The following is a 13,754-nucleotide window of genomic DNA, read 5'->3' on the forward strand; positions in this document are numbered from 1 at the left end:
GTGTCTACCATTTCCACCCCCTTTCATAAATACTTGCTGTTGGTCTTTCACAAGAAAATCCCAATACAGTAAATTGAAGTTTGTCTCTACTACGGGACAAAATGCTTTTAAAAAATGCATATCTGAGTCTATCTATATGTACTGACAAGGTTTTTTCCTAAACATTAGATGTGTTTGTGACTGATTGCTGATATTAATTCAACCATATTAAGCCTTAAATTGTTAATTAAGGCCAGATGAATAAGAATCATTATGAGTTATCACATGAGGCTGTGATTTTCTGTCCTTTTTATCACTATTATGTTAGTAAGAACTGTGCACTGCAAGTCAACCCTGCACACGAGGCCCCCATGCGCCCCAATCCAGCCAAGTGAGGTACTTACATGTAGCTTAAGTGGTGACCCAGTGTGTTAGCTCCAGCACCCTGCCTCTCTACCTTAAATAATCTTTCTCACTGCCATAGTCCATTAAGGAGCCCGCCACATCAGCAAAGTCCTCCAGGACCAGGCTAGTGGAATCCTCACCAGATGGCATCTCCAGGTCTGTGGCCCAGGGGCGGTGATAGGGACTGTCCTCAGTGGACACATTGCTTGTCCTTGGTCCCTGTTGGTCAGCTTGGAGGGCCTGAGACGGTCCGGGGTGGGACGACTGGTAGGCTGGATCTAGGTCTTGGCTGTGTTGCTCTTTGCCGTCGCTGCCACTGCCGCCGTCGCTGCCCTGCGAGGAGGGCGCCAGGACGTGGTAGAGGCTCGGCAGGCGGATGTCCAGTAGCACGCCGCTCTTTATGTAGAGCTTGTTGTTGAGGTTGTAGAGCTTTTCGGAAATGTCGTAGCCGAGCATGACGGAGAAGAGGTCGGCAATGTAGCAGTCCTTCGATATCAGCGTGTAGAGACGGCGGCGACTCCACGAGATGTAGCGGGAGTCTTCTTCTGCCGTCAGCGTCACCTACGGAGAATTCAAAGAACAACCAGGTTTGTGCCTTGTTGGTAATATTGTCTCCCTGAAATGAGTAATAGTGTAAATATGAAGTGGTCTGTGTGTTAGATCTCATACCTGGAACTTTCCTTCTTCATTTGGTCTGAGAGACTCCCACTCAGGGGAGTCAAGGAACTGGTGCGGGTGAATGTAATGCAGGAACTGACCCTCCAAAGACACATTGATCCTGTAAGTGAGAATAAGAGAGATAAAAATGGTAAATGGACTGTACTTGTATAGTGCTTTATCAATCCAGAGGACCCCCAAGGCACTTTACCCATTCACCCATTCACATGCTGATGGTGGTAAGCTACTTGATGGTAGCAAGGCAGCCAGACAGAAGGCTGCCATGCACCGTCACCACTGGATCCTCTGACCACCACCAGCGGGCAACGCAGACAAAACGTCTTGCCCAAGGACACAACGACCGAGGCAGACGGAGTGGCAAACGAACTGACAACAAAGAATTGAATGCAGGACAAACTACCACCACCACTGCCAAAATCATCAGGTGATAAACAGGGTAGAGGATAAATATGATACTGAAAACAGAGGGAGGTAGGGGACTCCCCAGACTCACTGGGCCTTGCGAGAACAAATGTTACAATTGCCATCCGACTGTCTATTAATTGTGATTCCCCTCGGTCTGGGCCTGGAGGTTGCTGGTTCAGAAAGAAGATACAATAGACTCCCACCTATTTGCAGATTTCTCTGTGGAGAGCTACTCTGAACCATTTGCAGAAAATCTGTCTATTCACTAATTTTTTTACACCACATATTCTATTGGAAGCTGGAATACCTAGGAGCAATAGTACGTGACATACTTTGACTGGCATTTGCAAAGCAACCAAGACAGGGACACCATTCATGGTCATTGCCAATGACTGGCTGTAACCTCAAGAGTGGAGACAAGGAAGATGGTGGCGGTTTTTAGAGGAAGCCTCAAGCCTTCACAGATTTAAACTATTTGCAGCCAGTTGTGGTACATAATCCCTGTGAATACCAGTGGTCCACTACGAACATCCCTCTGCATTTAGACACTTGGTGAGACCAAGACATTTCCAAGAATGAAGGATTGTCAATTTAGCCACTCCTGGTTCTTCTTTGGGACGTCCAAGGACCCCCAAATGTTGGTTCTTATAGGCACCTTTATCAGATCACCTTCTTCTGATGTGGAGGAGCAGAGCGTCTTCTCTAAGTGGGCCAAATGTATTGCCACAAACAAATAGTTTGTTATTTAAGGTTATTTCAGATGTTTGCCATTTTACAGCCACAGAACTGCAAGAAACTCAGACCCAACCCATGGAGGGAATATTCCACCATTTCCTGCTTCTCCTGGGGCCTTCACACTCAGCTTCAACTGGCTCCAGTGAATGCTAAAGGTCAGAGGTTGAACATACCGGCAGAACCACACCACTTGCCAAAAGTGAAGAAGGAACTCTGAGGATCCCAGAAAGGGACACTTGCCTCAACACAACCAACAACCATAACAAACAGAATCATGAATGAAGATTAAAATGTGTGAGATGATCCAGTTTAATTAACTGAATATGATCAAGAGAAGATATGTGGCTTATGCTTAACCTCTGCGCCGCCACAGCACCCCTGGAACGTGTTTCTTTACATAATCCAAGAAATATGCTGTATAATGTTGAGTATAATGTATAATGAGTAGAGTGGCACAGTCAGATGAGATTCAGTTTAAACTTTTTGCAAATTACGAAAACGACAACATCTGGCACAAAGAATCACCTCTCATCCCTCTAAGTACTTTCCTGTGGGAAGCAAAGAGGAGGCGCCAAGATGGTTTAATAAGGGATGAGTAAAAAGAAGAACAGATTGGCAAATCTGAGAGAGACTTGCTTCGTTCATCATATTAAACGATCGTTCAAACGTTTTAAGGAAAAGTATTTTACTCTTTTAGTGTGGTCCAATAAATGTAGACCACAACCAGGTTGATGCTAACATGGGAACTGTAGGTTGTTCAAAGAACGCGGAGGACTAGCACTTCTATATATCATATATAGATATCATAGATATTAGCCCCCCACTGACTTTGTGTGTATGTGCTTTGATGAAATTATACTAATCACTAAACATGTTCTTTAACTCCAGGTTGAAACTACAAAAGACATTTATTTCAAATAATGTAAGATGTTGTTCCCCTTGGGCTGCACTTGGTGTATTGTGGGCAAATCTGTTTTTCTCAAAGAGTCACAAATTATTTGCAGATGATGCCTTCATTGACATGTTTTAACTTGTTTTATATTGCAGTTAAATCAACTATGAGACTGATGCTTAATAAAGAATACCAGAGCAACACAAAACAATTGCCAGCAGTAATACTGTCACATTGAAAAGCAACTTGTGTAACATTTCGCCACTTCCGTGACAGTAACTCTTCAGATATTTGTTTGTTTTTCCAAAGTTGTCTCAGACTCTCAGCGCTCTCAGTTTCATGGCCAACATTTAATTCAAGGTAAGGAGAGCTGTCTGCTTCCACTCTCCTGTTGCACATAGAAAAGATAAAACTGAATCACTGTCAGATTGCACTGGGACCCACACTGATGAGTCACGGACAGAAATAATCTGTTTACGACATTTTTCTTCTGTAGCTTCCACAGATCCAACGCAGCTCCGCTTTGAGGATGTTTGGATGAAGAGAACACATTTCCTGTGAGGGTCAAAAGCTGCCAAGAGTCTGCAAGAGTCAGAACTTTGACGTCTAATTTTAGCAAAGCTGCTGATAGTAACCTAATATTAGACTTTGTTGTTTAAACATGTAGGGGGGAAAAAAACAGAGAGAACCCTCTCTGGCAACTTGACTTCATGGAGAAAAAGATTATCTAAAAAAAAAGGGATAAACTTAAAAAAAATATTTATTTAAAAATTTCAAGAGAAATACAAAATCATAATTTTGAAAGCTGAGGAGGGCCTTCAGCAGAAAATAATAACCTCGACTTTTAAAGCACACAATCTGTTTCAAAACCAATTCTTTATGAATTATGAAAGAAAGTTGTCAATATGGACCAAATAGAAAAACACAAAGTATGTTTGTGGTTTTTATAGCCAGAAATAGCTCAAAACCAATAAAGTCACTTTATCAAAGTTTCTCTAAATCATTAAATTGTGAAATTTTTCTTAAAAGTGTCAGTACACCACATGAGCAAGACAAATATCTCCGTTCTGGGAAAAAAAACTAAGAGTGTGAAACAAATACAGCACTTTGAAAGTCAGATATAATGGAAGGGACACTATGAAAGACATACATGGAAATAGTAGTAGCCCCTCCCGAATCGCCATTTTATATTTATGTCCAAGCACATTTTCTTTTGATAAACTACGATATTTACAAATGTAATATGAGTTTTGCCAGCAGAGGGCGCTCGGCGTCGTATGCACCAGTTGCTTAAGCTCTGGCCGCCAGAAGAAGCTCGCCAGCGCTTGGCGTAGAAGCGTAAAGAGGACACACCTAGTAGCTCCTACAACCTGCTCTTTTGTAGGTAAGCTGGGCGGTAAATTGTATATAGATGACAGTTAATAGTAGTGATGTCTCATAAGTACTTTGCCACAGAACAGAGGTAAAGCTAACGAGTGAAATCACACGTTTTAGCATTTGTGAACGTGCAGTGTGGTGAAAATGGCGGACTCGTGGTCCGCGGCGGTGGCAGAGCCTTTAAAAGTTTTTGTGAGCTAAAATGTGTGACTGTGACCTAGCTTAAATGGAGTAAATGTCATGTCCCGAGGTGTTTGTGTAAAACCGAACTGCTGAGCTAAATGTAAAACCAAAAGGAGCATCAGGCTAGGAAGGATATGGAGCTTGGTCTGTACCTGTGCTAGTTCAATTATCCGGTTGCCATTAAAGCCTGTATTCTCCATACAGATATTTTTGGTTTAGGGCTGCACTATATATTTACTATTTATTTTTCTGGTTATCAGAACATGTATAAATTACTTTGTGTTCATTTCATTAAGATGGAATATAATCAGAAACTGTTAGACATTTATTTAAAATCGATATAATTTAAAATACAATTTATAAAATTATTTTTTTTTTTTAATACAGACTAAGAACAGTTGTAAAAATCTCTATAAAACTACCAGTAATCAGAATTAATTATATTTGTTCATGCAGTAAAATGCATTTTGGTGATTTAGTCGGTTAATGAAAGTGATGTATGTGGAAATAACACATGTAGAAATGTAGGTGGAGACAATGCAACTGGTTATAAGAAGAGCTGTTTACTACTGTTTGATCATTGGGGTTTACAGTACAAATGTATTGTGTAGCAATGCTTGATGGAGCAACTTGCTGTTTCTCTGGTTTGCAGTTTATTCAAAAATTAAATAATGCTGCACCAGAAATAAGTTGGCCCATCATTTTCAGCAGTATCACTGTAACACAAACTGCGATTCCATTTACCGAAATAAATACGCAATTTGACATTTTGAAAATAAATTTGCTTAATGGAAACATGGCAAATTTGAAAAGACTTTTGTTTTGGTGCTAGGATTAGTTTTTTTTTTTTTTGTTTTTTTCCGGAACAAATTTGGTTTATTTTGCAAAAATTCAACGGAAAACCTTTTGGGTTTTTTTTTGCATCACACGATCACCAACTAGGGCAACATCCGCTGGTGTTGCTGCTGTGCATGTTGACGACAGGAAGTAGCTGGAGGATGATGGTGTTGCATGTTTTTTAACGGTGTGAAAAAAAAGCTTATCCACGTGTGGATTTTAACGCCGCAACTGCGAAATTGTGCTTTATTTCCGTCATTACCTGAATATCAATAAAGTCTTGCGCGCATTTGTAATGGAAACGCAGCTACGCTAGCCATGTCGTTTGGATTGTCTAGATGAATTTGGCTTCGCTTGCCACCTCAAAACGCACTGCCCACCTCCCAGACAGCAGAAAGGAGAGCTGGTCGATGTAGGTCTTGCCCTCCAGGGCGTACGTCTCCCCGGCCTTCAACTCCACTGCCTTGTTTTCGAACGCCTTGGCGACTTCGTTGAACACCTGGACGGGCACGCCCAGCGGCAGGTAGACGGCATGGTAGAGGGAGGTCAGCTCCTCGCCACGGAGGCCCTCCTGCTGGAGCCGGTAGAGGAGGTGGCAGATCTGCAGCAGGGCGGCCGCCAGCAGCAGCAGGTTCCAGGAGAAGACGTCCGGGCCGCACATGGTCAGCCAGCCCCACAGGGTGAGAAACAGGAAGGCGGGCGACAGGAAGCCGAAGATGAAGAGGGCGCCGAAGGCCCCGCTGCCTCCCATGTAGCCCAGAAACATAATGGTGTTGCCCAGATGGTAGATGGCCCCCTCGGTGTTGTTGCTCCAGCCGCCGCACACCGGCGGAGAGAACAAGGCGTCCCACAGGGTCGAGTTGTCCGCGCTCATGTTTGCAGTTTCGTTCGGTTGGACGCTCAAAACAAATGACGGAACGGTGACTGAAATAACTTCCTAGACGCTCAGAGTCTGGAGAGCTACAAGCTGCAGTGTTTGGGTACAAATAAACAGCTGATTCCGAGTATAAATATATTTATATAAAAAAAAGTTTGTTCCCGTGCCGTGCAGTGGAAAAATTCTTCAATGTGAAGAAGTTCTCACGGCTCTGTTTGCTCCAGAAACACAGCTGGAATGGGTCTGTCCTTCTCCTCCTCCTCCTCTCATCGCGAGTCCCCTTCCTCTGTCCTCTGCCCTCGTCTTCTCTTCCCCGCCTGTTGCTCAGTGCCACCGGCCCACACTGAGGGGCCAACAGATGGAGAAGAAGGGATAAGGGAGGGGACGCCGACAGGCCCCTAAAAGGATAACCATGTTTGGAATTGAAACCCAAGGAGGAGAGTGAAGGGACAGAAAGCAGGCCCGCTCCTTAACATAACAGAAGAGAGACATAAGAGAGAGAGACAGGGAGAGGAAGCACGGGGTGAGAGATGGGCTACATGACAAGAAACAGGCAGGAAGAAACAAAATGTCACACACCTAAAGTTCAGTTTTCTCCAAACTCAGTGAGTCCAGTCCAGTCCACCCCCAGGTCCGTGTCTTCATGGGGGGAGCAATGAGTATTTAGAGGCACAGAAATAAACGGAACCGCAGGGGAGGTCAAGTTTCAGGTGTAACAGCCGCTAACGCCACCGCCGCTCCGACTGGGGAAGTCTCCGCTCACAACTCCATCACGATGTCTCAGCTACGACGGCGCATTGGAGAGAATTTCTGCCAAGAGACTCCGAAATCTTCTAGAAAAACTTGGACATTTCAGAGTTTAAAAAAAGTCTAAATGTTTTACTTTGGAAACAGAAAATTTTCATAAGTCAAAAATGTTATTTCTAGAAAATTAATCTAAAAAAAACTCGAGTTTTTTTCTTGCAACTTTTGGAGCTCAGAAATTTCCCAACTTCTAGGAAATTTCTGCACTTAATCTGAAAATGTTTGAGTTTTTTTGGCAGAAATGTAAATTTTTTGTAGTCTACAACTCCTCAATACGCCATCGAACTAAGCTGATATTAAATAATGCAGTGTCATAACGTATAATAATTTTATTCAAAATAAATGTGAATCAAACTCACGTAAAATGAAAACAGACGGTAACCCAAGAACACTTTGAGGTGGTTTTACCAGTTCATGCTCCAAGTTGGGTGTTGGATGAGTAACTGAGTTGCTAAAAGGCCAATTTTACATATTTTTGAATAGTATATAGTTTTTTTAATGATTATTAATCGTCTGAGTTATTGTAATGTGAGATGTCTTGGAAATAGACAGTTTCTCTGCTTATTCTGAAAAGAGCAACAAACAGAAAACCACATTACTGAAATCATAATTTTTTTAAATAATACCAATAATTCACTGATCCTTACTCAGATCAATCTTGAGGGGAAAAAATGCTTTAATCTCTGTGTTATATTTAGAGATGCAACCAGTTTGCACTGAAATCTCAAAATCTCTCCCGTTTTACTACACACACCACACAGGTCAGTGTTGTAATTTTCAGTTGTCACATTGAACTTTTCAAATCACAAGTTTCCTCAAACTTAACAGAAGCCACTGCAGACGGAGCTGTTGGGTTACGACTGAGTCGTCCCCTCGTCGTTCCCAGAAGAGCTAAATAACAGAGGAGCTCCCAGTGGAAAACGTCTAATTCTGCATTCAGTTTTGCATAAAATTACATCAGCAGATTAAGCTCAAAATTTAAATTTTTGTCAGCTTAATAGCTGCTTCAAACAAGTTTTAAACCTCCTTAAATAAAACAATAGCTCTGATCAATTCCAATATTTTGTTGTTAAGGTGATTTCTTTAAAAATGAAAGGTTAACTAGCGGGTAAAAGACAAACCTGTGTATCGCTAGTAGCTGTTTTCTAGCAGTGTGAGGATGCATGTCCACAATCAGACACACTTCAGTGACACGCTGTAAAGAATGCAGATATGCCAAGTATTGACTTTGCAGGGTCAAGAGTTATTTTTAAGCATAAGTGCATACCAGGGGCAGCAACTGTGGGCCTGCCACCCTTTTCAACAGGCATGAGAGGGACACCTATTTAGATAAATATATGACTGATAAAAGAGACTAAAGGGAATCTTGTTGCATAGGGCTTTTATTCATAATCACACAGCCTTTAAGATATTCACACAGCAGATTTTACAGAGTTAAAAAAATATTCCACTCATAAATCCATCAGTTCAAGTGCTTCTGTATCACATTTCCGTTCCAGAGGAGGTATAAATAAGAGGGTGAAAAAAAAAAGGAAATGAATATCCAGGGTCGTCTTCCACTCACGCCGTCACACTGCAGGAGAGAAAAGACAAAAACAATCAGCTTTTGGATTTATATCAGTCCATTGGTATGAACTGATTTGACAAAGTGCAAATTAACTTTGAGAATAAAGTGAACTGGGGCTGCAACTAATGATTATTCTGACAATCGGATAAACGACACTTTTCACATGTTTCTAATTTAACCACTTGAGCCTTTTTACACGATATTAAAATGCATTAAAATATGAAAATAATTCAAACTCTTATAAGTAGGAAAATAATCAATCCTTCAGTAAATCTAAACTGGGTGAAGCAAAAACTAAGTCACTTGAGTTTTCATAGACAAAAGTGTTTATCTTAAATGCAAAATGTCTATTTTTTGACAGCTGTGACTTATTTACTGCTTTGAATAAGATTTTTTGCACCAAATGACCTATTTCTCTTCTTTTTTGAGTCTACAGTAGTAAATTAACTAATTACTAAGTCATTTGATTATTTCAATAATTAATCTTGATTAATCGTTTCAGCCCTAAAGTAAACATGCAAGGTTCAGATTTCCCTACATGTTTATGCAGACGTTCAGCATACCCCAGGATGAAATGTAAGAGCCAATAGTGCTGCAGAATGAGGAGAAGTTTTTATTCCGACGACACCAACAGCACAACTAAAACGGCTTCAGGCTTGTTTCCTAAAGTTTGAACAAGCAGGATCCCTCCTCTGGCTGCATTTCATCCGTTCTTACACACTTTGAACCGATTCTGCTGTTTGTGCATAAAATCTGTGACGACTAACACAACCCAAAGTGACCGTATCTGAACCAGATCAAAGATGGGCATTTTCACGGTTCACAGAAAGGGCAGGTGGGACTTTAAACGCCACACTGGCTCAGCTCAGCTGGGATTTAGTCTGTCAGAACGCATCTGACAGCAGCAAGAAAACAGCAGGCAAGTGAAGCTCATAAAGAAATGATAGCATCAACAAGGGAGGTATGGGGGTGAAAATGTGTTCCTTGTAGAAGAAAGTTGTCATGTCATTGTTAGTCTGCAGAAAAGTGAGATCAGCTGACAGAGAGCCAGACACATCCTGTTTTACCAGCTTTTAGCGGTTTGCAACAACAAACTGAAAACGCTCTCAGGATATTAACCGTCTAAAATCTCTCAAAATAAGTTTCTGCCATTTTCTCAGCAGAAAAACTTATGTTGCTAAGCTAATTTAGCTGTATCGGTTAAAACTGAGACATGCCAGTCCTCTTTAAATCCACTGAGTGGAGGAATAAAAAGATTGTATTTTGTCTCACATTTTCAGAGTTTTGTGACGGTATAGTTACTATACCAGCATAGAGACAAATGGCAACAAAGCGTCCACAACAAGTTAAAGTTGTTTAGGCCATGCGTCCACACGCATCCGGCATTTTGGGAGACCACAAACCTTCGTGTTCTCCCAAATGATCGTTTTTGAAACCAGGGTCCAGAGTGGTTAAATAAGACGCTAGTTTCCGTGTAGATCTGAGGTGCATCTTTACAATGACCTTGTAGCTCCATTTGTCTATAAACATCCTCCACACTTCCAAACAAATGTGGTGCCTTCAAGTGGTTTTTTTCAGCAATCTGTGGCAGTGCCACAACGCCACCATTTGACCCAGAATACTCATTGAAGCGTTTTCAGTGGTGCTGACCGTGTTCATCAGCAATTTGAGTTTCAATAGAGAATTAGCTAAAACGAGGGCTCCATCTGACTCACCGTCAACCTTTGACCGCAGAAAAATGTCTTCATTTTCCTACAAAGTCAGTTTTTACTGAGAAAACATGAGTTTTCATTATGCTGTGCTCTATTTTTCAACTTGCTGAGGCAGCCATATTGGATTTTAATGTCAGAGTTGATGAGAAGCCAGTTGGACTTTCCCAATTTGATGTTCTACTTTCAGGCCCTTTCTCCAATATTAAACTTCAAAGTTTTATTTTTACGCAATACAGAATTATACTAAACTAAAAACAAGTGATGTATGGAAGTGTGTGACCACATGATGGGACCACAGAACCAGAAGTTACAAAAGCCGTTACAGGAACTAAATACTTACCACACACACAAGCACAAAATGGAGTTAGACCTTGAATCCAAGCGACCTCATGCAATCTTTATGCGCCTCGATCAGGTCTCTGCAGTTGTCCTCTCCCTTTTCGATGATGCTAGCAGAGACAAACACAACTTACAGGTTTTCCCACAAACAGAAAGGGAAACATTTCAGTATTTCTGGCCTGGTGCTTACCAAGCATCTCTGACTTTTTTGGTCTCTGGGCAAGCACAGCATGGCTTCAGAGGCTTCTTCTCCGTGCCATCAGTCACAGCAGGCGTCTCCACGCTGGCAGCCGAAAGGGACGACATCTTGGAGCTAAAATACAGGGATGAGGACACGGGGTTCCTTAGCCAGGGTTCCAAACATTTCAAAAGCATATCCAGACCCAGTTCTCTACATCTTTTTAAACGTTAAATGTGCCACATTGCAGGCATTTGAGGACCAAACATTTACTTAGAAAGGGTTTATAACGTCTATAATTCATGAAAAAAACCCATAAAAATTAAAAATAAAGCAGAATTTGAACAAAGTCAGAATTTTAAAATGGGATTATGATTTGACATTCACACCACACAATGTTATTATATATTATAGATTAGTGTATTTAAAAGGCAAAGTCAAAAAAGTCAACAATTAAGAAAACCCACATTTGTGTTAAATTAAATGCTGTGAATCCTCTCCTTGTATAGTTATTCAAAAACACAGACACAGTTTCCAACATCTTTTAGTAAAGAGAGAGATAAGAAGAAAGTGTAATAAACTAAAAAAAAATATATGGCCACTTTAGAATCACTTCCTGTCTGCATTATCCAGTTATATTGACACTTTTAATTATATTTGTTTAGCAAACAGTAGTCCCTGTAAGGTCTGAGGTCTGAATATTCATTAAATATTTTATCATTTTCTCATAAAAATAAAATATTAACTTCAGGAAAATTATATATATATATATATATATATATATATATATATATATATTTTATTTTATTTTTTTTTTTCAGTTAAAATTTTTTATTTTAAAAAAATTCTACTTTTTTTAACAAAAAATGTGAAATAATTGACTGTCATCTCTACATGTAAAAAATGAAGGAAGCAGAAAACATTCTTCAGGCAGAATGCTTCCTGCTAATGGCTCGAATATAGTTTACAGCAATATCAGGAACCTTAGGCTGAATAAAACTAATACACGTCAATTAACTGATAAACACAGCCATCAAATTTACATAAAAAACCTTTCACAACAAGCTGTTTTTGTGATCAAAATGATCAAAAGCTGAACCTAAAATCGAAGGGCATAAATAAACCCAGAAACGCAACTTCCGAAACCTGTCCGAATTTATATAATTTAAGGCTCTTTCAGCTATTTTCTGCTAGCATGCCTACTAAAATGAAAATAGAAAACACAGAACTATCCAAATTACCAATCATTTAATTTCAAACACAGTGACGGAAGTGCTGATAAAATCGAGAAAGCTGAAAAAGGAGCCAAAAAGCAACATATCCACTTCAGAAGTTTAACAAACAACGCAAAAAAGGCAGAATTAAAATAGTTCTTTGTCACGTTTGATTAAATTGTTAGCCTTTCTCTGCTTCCGTGTGTTGCGATTTACCGCCGTTGGGTAACTTTCATCTGCGTTACAAAACGATTACATAAAGTTAGCTAACATTAGCTAACATGCATCGCTGATAAACATTAGCAGTGGTGCGCGCCGTGCCGCGCAAACGCAACAGTTTAATGAAAACCACTTGAACTACGATATCTAAAACTATCGCTGATTACAAACAAGACTAAACCGTGTTAAGTAACGCAAACTTACTTGTAACAGAGCCCAGCACTCACACTAGCGAACACTTCACCTTCAAACAGCAACTACCATGCGGGGAGAAAGGTCACGTGATTAACTTTACTTACTCACGTGACTACAAACGTCAACTGGGAATTCTGGGAAATGTAGTTAATTAGTTCAAACGGCGTTAAAACCTACACAAAAATCTAATATTTCATATTAGCATGACAGGCTAACTTATTTAGAATCCCTACAGATAAAATTAAGCCACTCACCAAAACCAAAATTCATTCCTGCATTACTTTTATTATTTATAAGCGACTTTGGTTTCGGTGGAAATGGATGCGCACCATTGCTCACCCGGTGAAGCAGTAGGCGCCCCGGGTAGCTGTAGGCTTGCCCTGTCAGACTGTGCTCCACTGGACACAAATACAGAGTAAAAGTATAAATTATACTTTTACTCTGCCATTGGTAATGATGTTACCATTTCAAATCGCTCTGAGAGGTCACCTGTTTCCTCCCACACTTTCATCACATTCACCCAATTCAAGCGCCGGCTGACTGCAAAGGAGCGCATCCTGTATCTCCTTTTCCCACCGTACGGCACACAACGGCACGAGAAAGGTTTTGGCCATCTTGCTGCACACACGAGATGAATATGATACAGCTTAAAAATAAAAAAAAGAAAACACTTTCAGTAATAAATCCAACATTTTAATACTTTTTCGTGCAGGATTTAATATTACCTTCAATAAACTGTCGATACTTCTCTTTTAATTTGCTGAGTCATCTTGTTTTGTTAATGTTATGGATACTTCTACCACCTTTATTATGTAAATTATGGGGGGGGGGGCGGTATATAGTTAGATGAGCCTTCTGTTCATGCTATATTGTGATTATTATTGCACCATTATGGTTATAATTGTTTTATTATCAATGTTGTGGCTGTGGAATAAATCAATCAAGTGTAGAAATGTGAGGTAAATGAGCACAAGAATAGATTTTATTTTTAATTCTAGGTCAGTATGTAAAAAGACAAAAATAACATACTAACTAAGGTTGAAATTTAAATTCAACATCTTCATATTATTTCCTTTATACGCATGGAGATTAGAAAATGATATACAAACACTGAAAATATTTCCTAAAGAATATAATAAGAATCCCAGCTGTATCCCC

At 40.2% G+C, this 13,754-nt stretch overlaps 3 protein-coding genes across 3 annotated transcripts in view; 1 reads left to right on the forward strand and 2 right to left on the reverse strand.

The window, feature by feature from the left end:
- On the reverse strand, nucleotides 1-7,167 carry LOC106937360 (popeye domain-containing protein 3-like). The gene is made up of 3 exons (XM_015018812.1): nucleotides 5,872-7,167; nucleotides 1,054-1,162; nucleotides 1-945 (listed from the first exon to the last, which is right to left on the reverse strand). Exons 1-3 carry the CDS (start codon nucleotides 6,363-6,365, stop codon nucleotides 433-435), a joined length of 1,116 nt encoding a protein of 371 aa, XP_014874298.1. The 5' UTR covers nucleotides 6,366-7,167; the 3' UTR covers nucleotides 1-432.
- The window catches only part of hcn5 (hyperpolarization activated cyclic nucleotide-gated potassium channel 5), a 24,635-nt gene continuing 15,034 nt past the window's right edge, over nucleotides 4,154-13,754 (forward strand). The window contains exon 1 of the mRNA XM_015018811.1: nucleotides 4,154-4,478. The gene's annotated coding sequence lies outside the window, so the exon portion shown is untranslated. The remainder of the gene's footprint in view (nucleotides 4,479-13,754) is intronic.
- On the reverse strand, nucleotides 8,537-12,704 carry cox17 (cytochrome c oxidase copper chaperone COX17). The gene is made up of 4 exons (XM_015018813.1): nucleotides 12,606-12,704; nucleotides 10,981-11,103; nucleotides 10,792-10,900; nucleotides 8,537-8,745 (listed from the first exon to the last, which is right to left on the reverse strand). Exons 2-3 carry the CDS (start codon nucleotides 11,094-11,096, stop codon nucleotides 10,816-10,818), a joined length of 201 nt encoding a protein of 66 aa, XP_014874299.1. The 5' UTR covers nucleotides 11,097-11,103; nucleotides 12,606-12,704; the 3' UTR covers nucleotides 8,537-8,745; nucleotides 10,792-10,815.

The sequence above is a fragment of the Poecilia latipinna genome, unplaced genomic scaffold (genome assembly GCF_001443285.1).
Source record: "Poecilia latipinna isolate Pla-1442-1.1 unplaced genomic scaffold, P_latipinna-1.0 Scaffold2324, whole genome shotgun sequence".
NCBI lineage: Eukaryota > Metazoa > Chordata > Actinopteri > Cyprinodontiformes > Poeciliidae > Poecilia > Poecilia latipinna.

What these genes read in the sequence shown, in the direction of transcription:
- LOC106937360 (XM_015018812.1), bottom strand. Translation starts at nt 6,365, where the DNA reads ATGAGCGCGGACAACTCGACCCTGTGGGACGCCTTGTTCTCTCCGCCG. An exon ending in TCCTTTCTGCTGTCTGGGAG is followed by an intron (nt 1,163 to 5,871) that starts GTGGGCAGTGCG and finishes TCTCACTTACAG; the next exon opens with GATCAATGTGTCTTTGGAGG. An exon ending in ATGAAGAAGGAAAGTTCCAG is followed by an intron (nt 946 to 1,053) that starts GTATGAGATCTA and finishes AATTCTCCGTAG; the next exon opens with GTGACGCTGACGGCAGAAGA.
- cox17 (XM_015018813.1), bottom strand. Translation starts at nt 11,096, where the DNA reads ATGTCGTCCCTTTCGGCTGCCAGCGTGGAGACGCCTGCTGTGACTGAT. An exon ending in AAAAAAGTCAGAGATGCTTG is followed by an intron (nt 10,901 to 10,980) that starts GTAAGCACCAGG and finishes TGTCTCTGCTAG; the next exon opens with CATCATCGAAAAGGGAGAGG.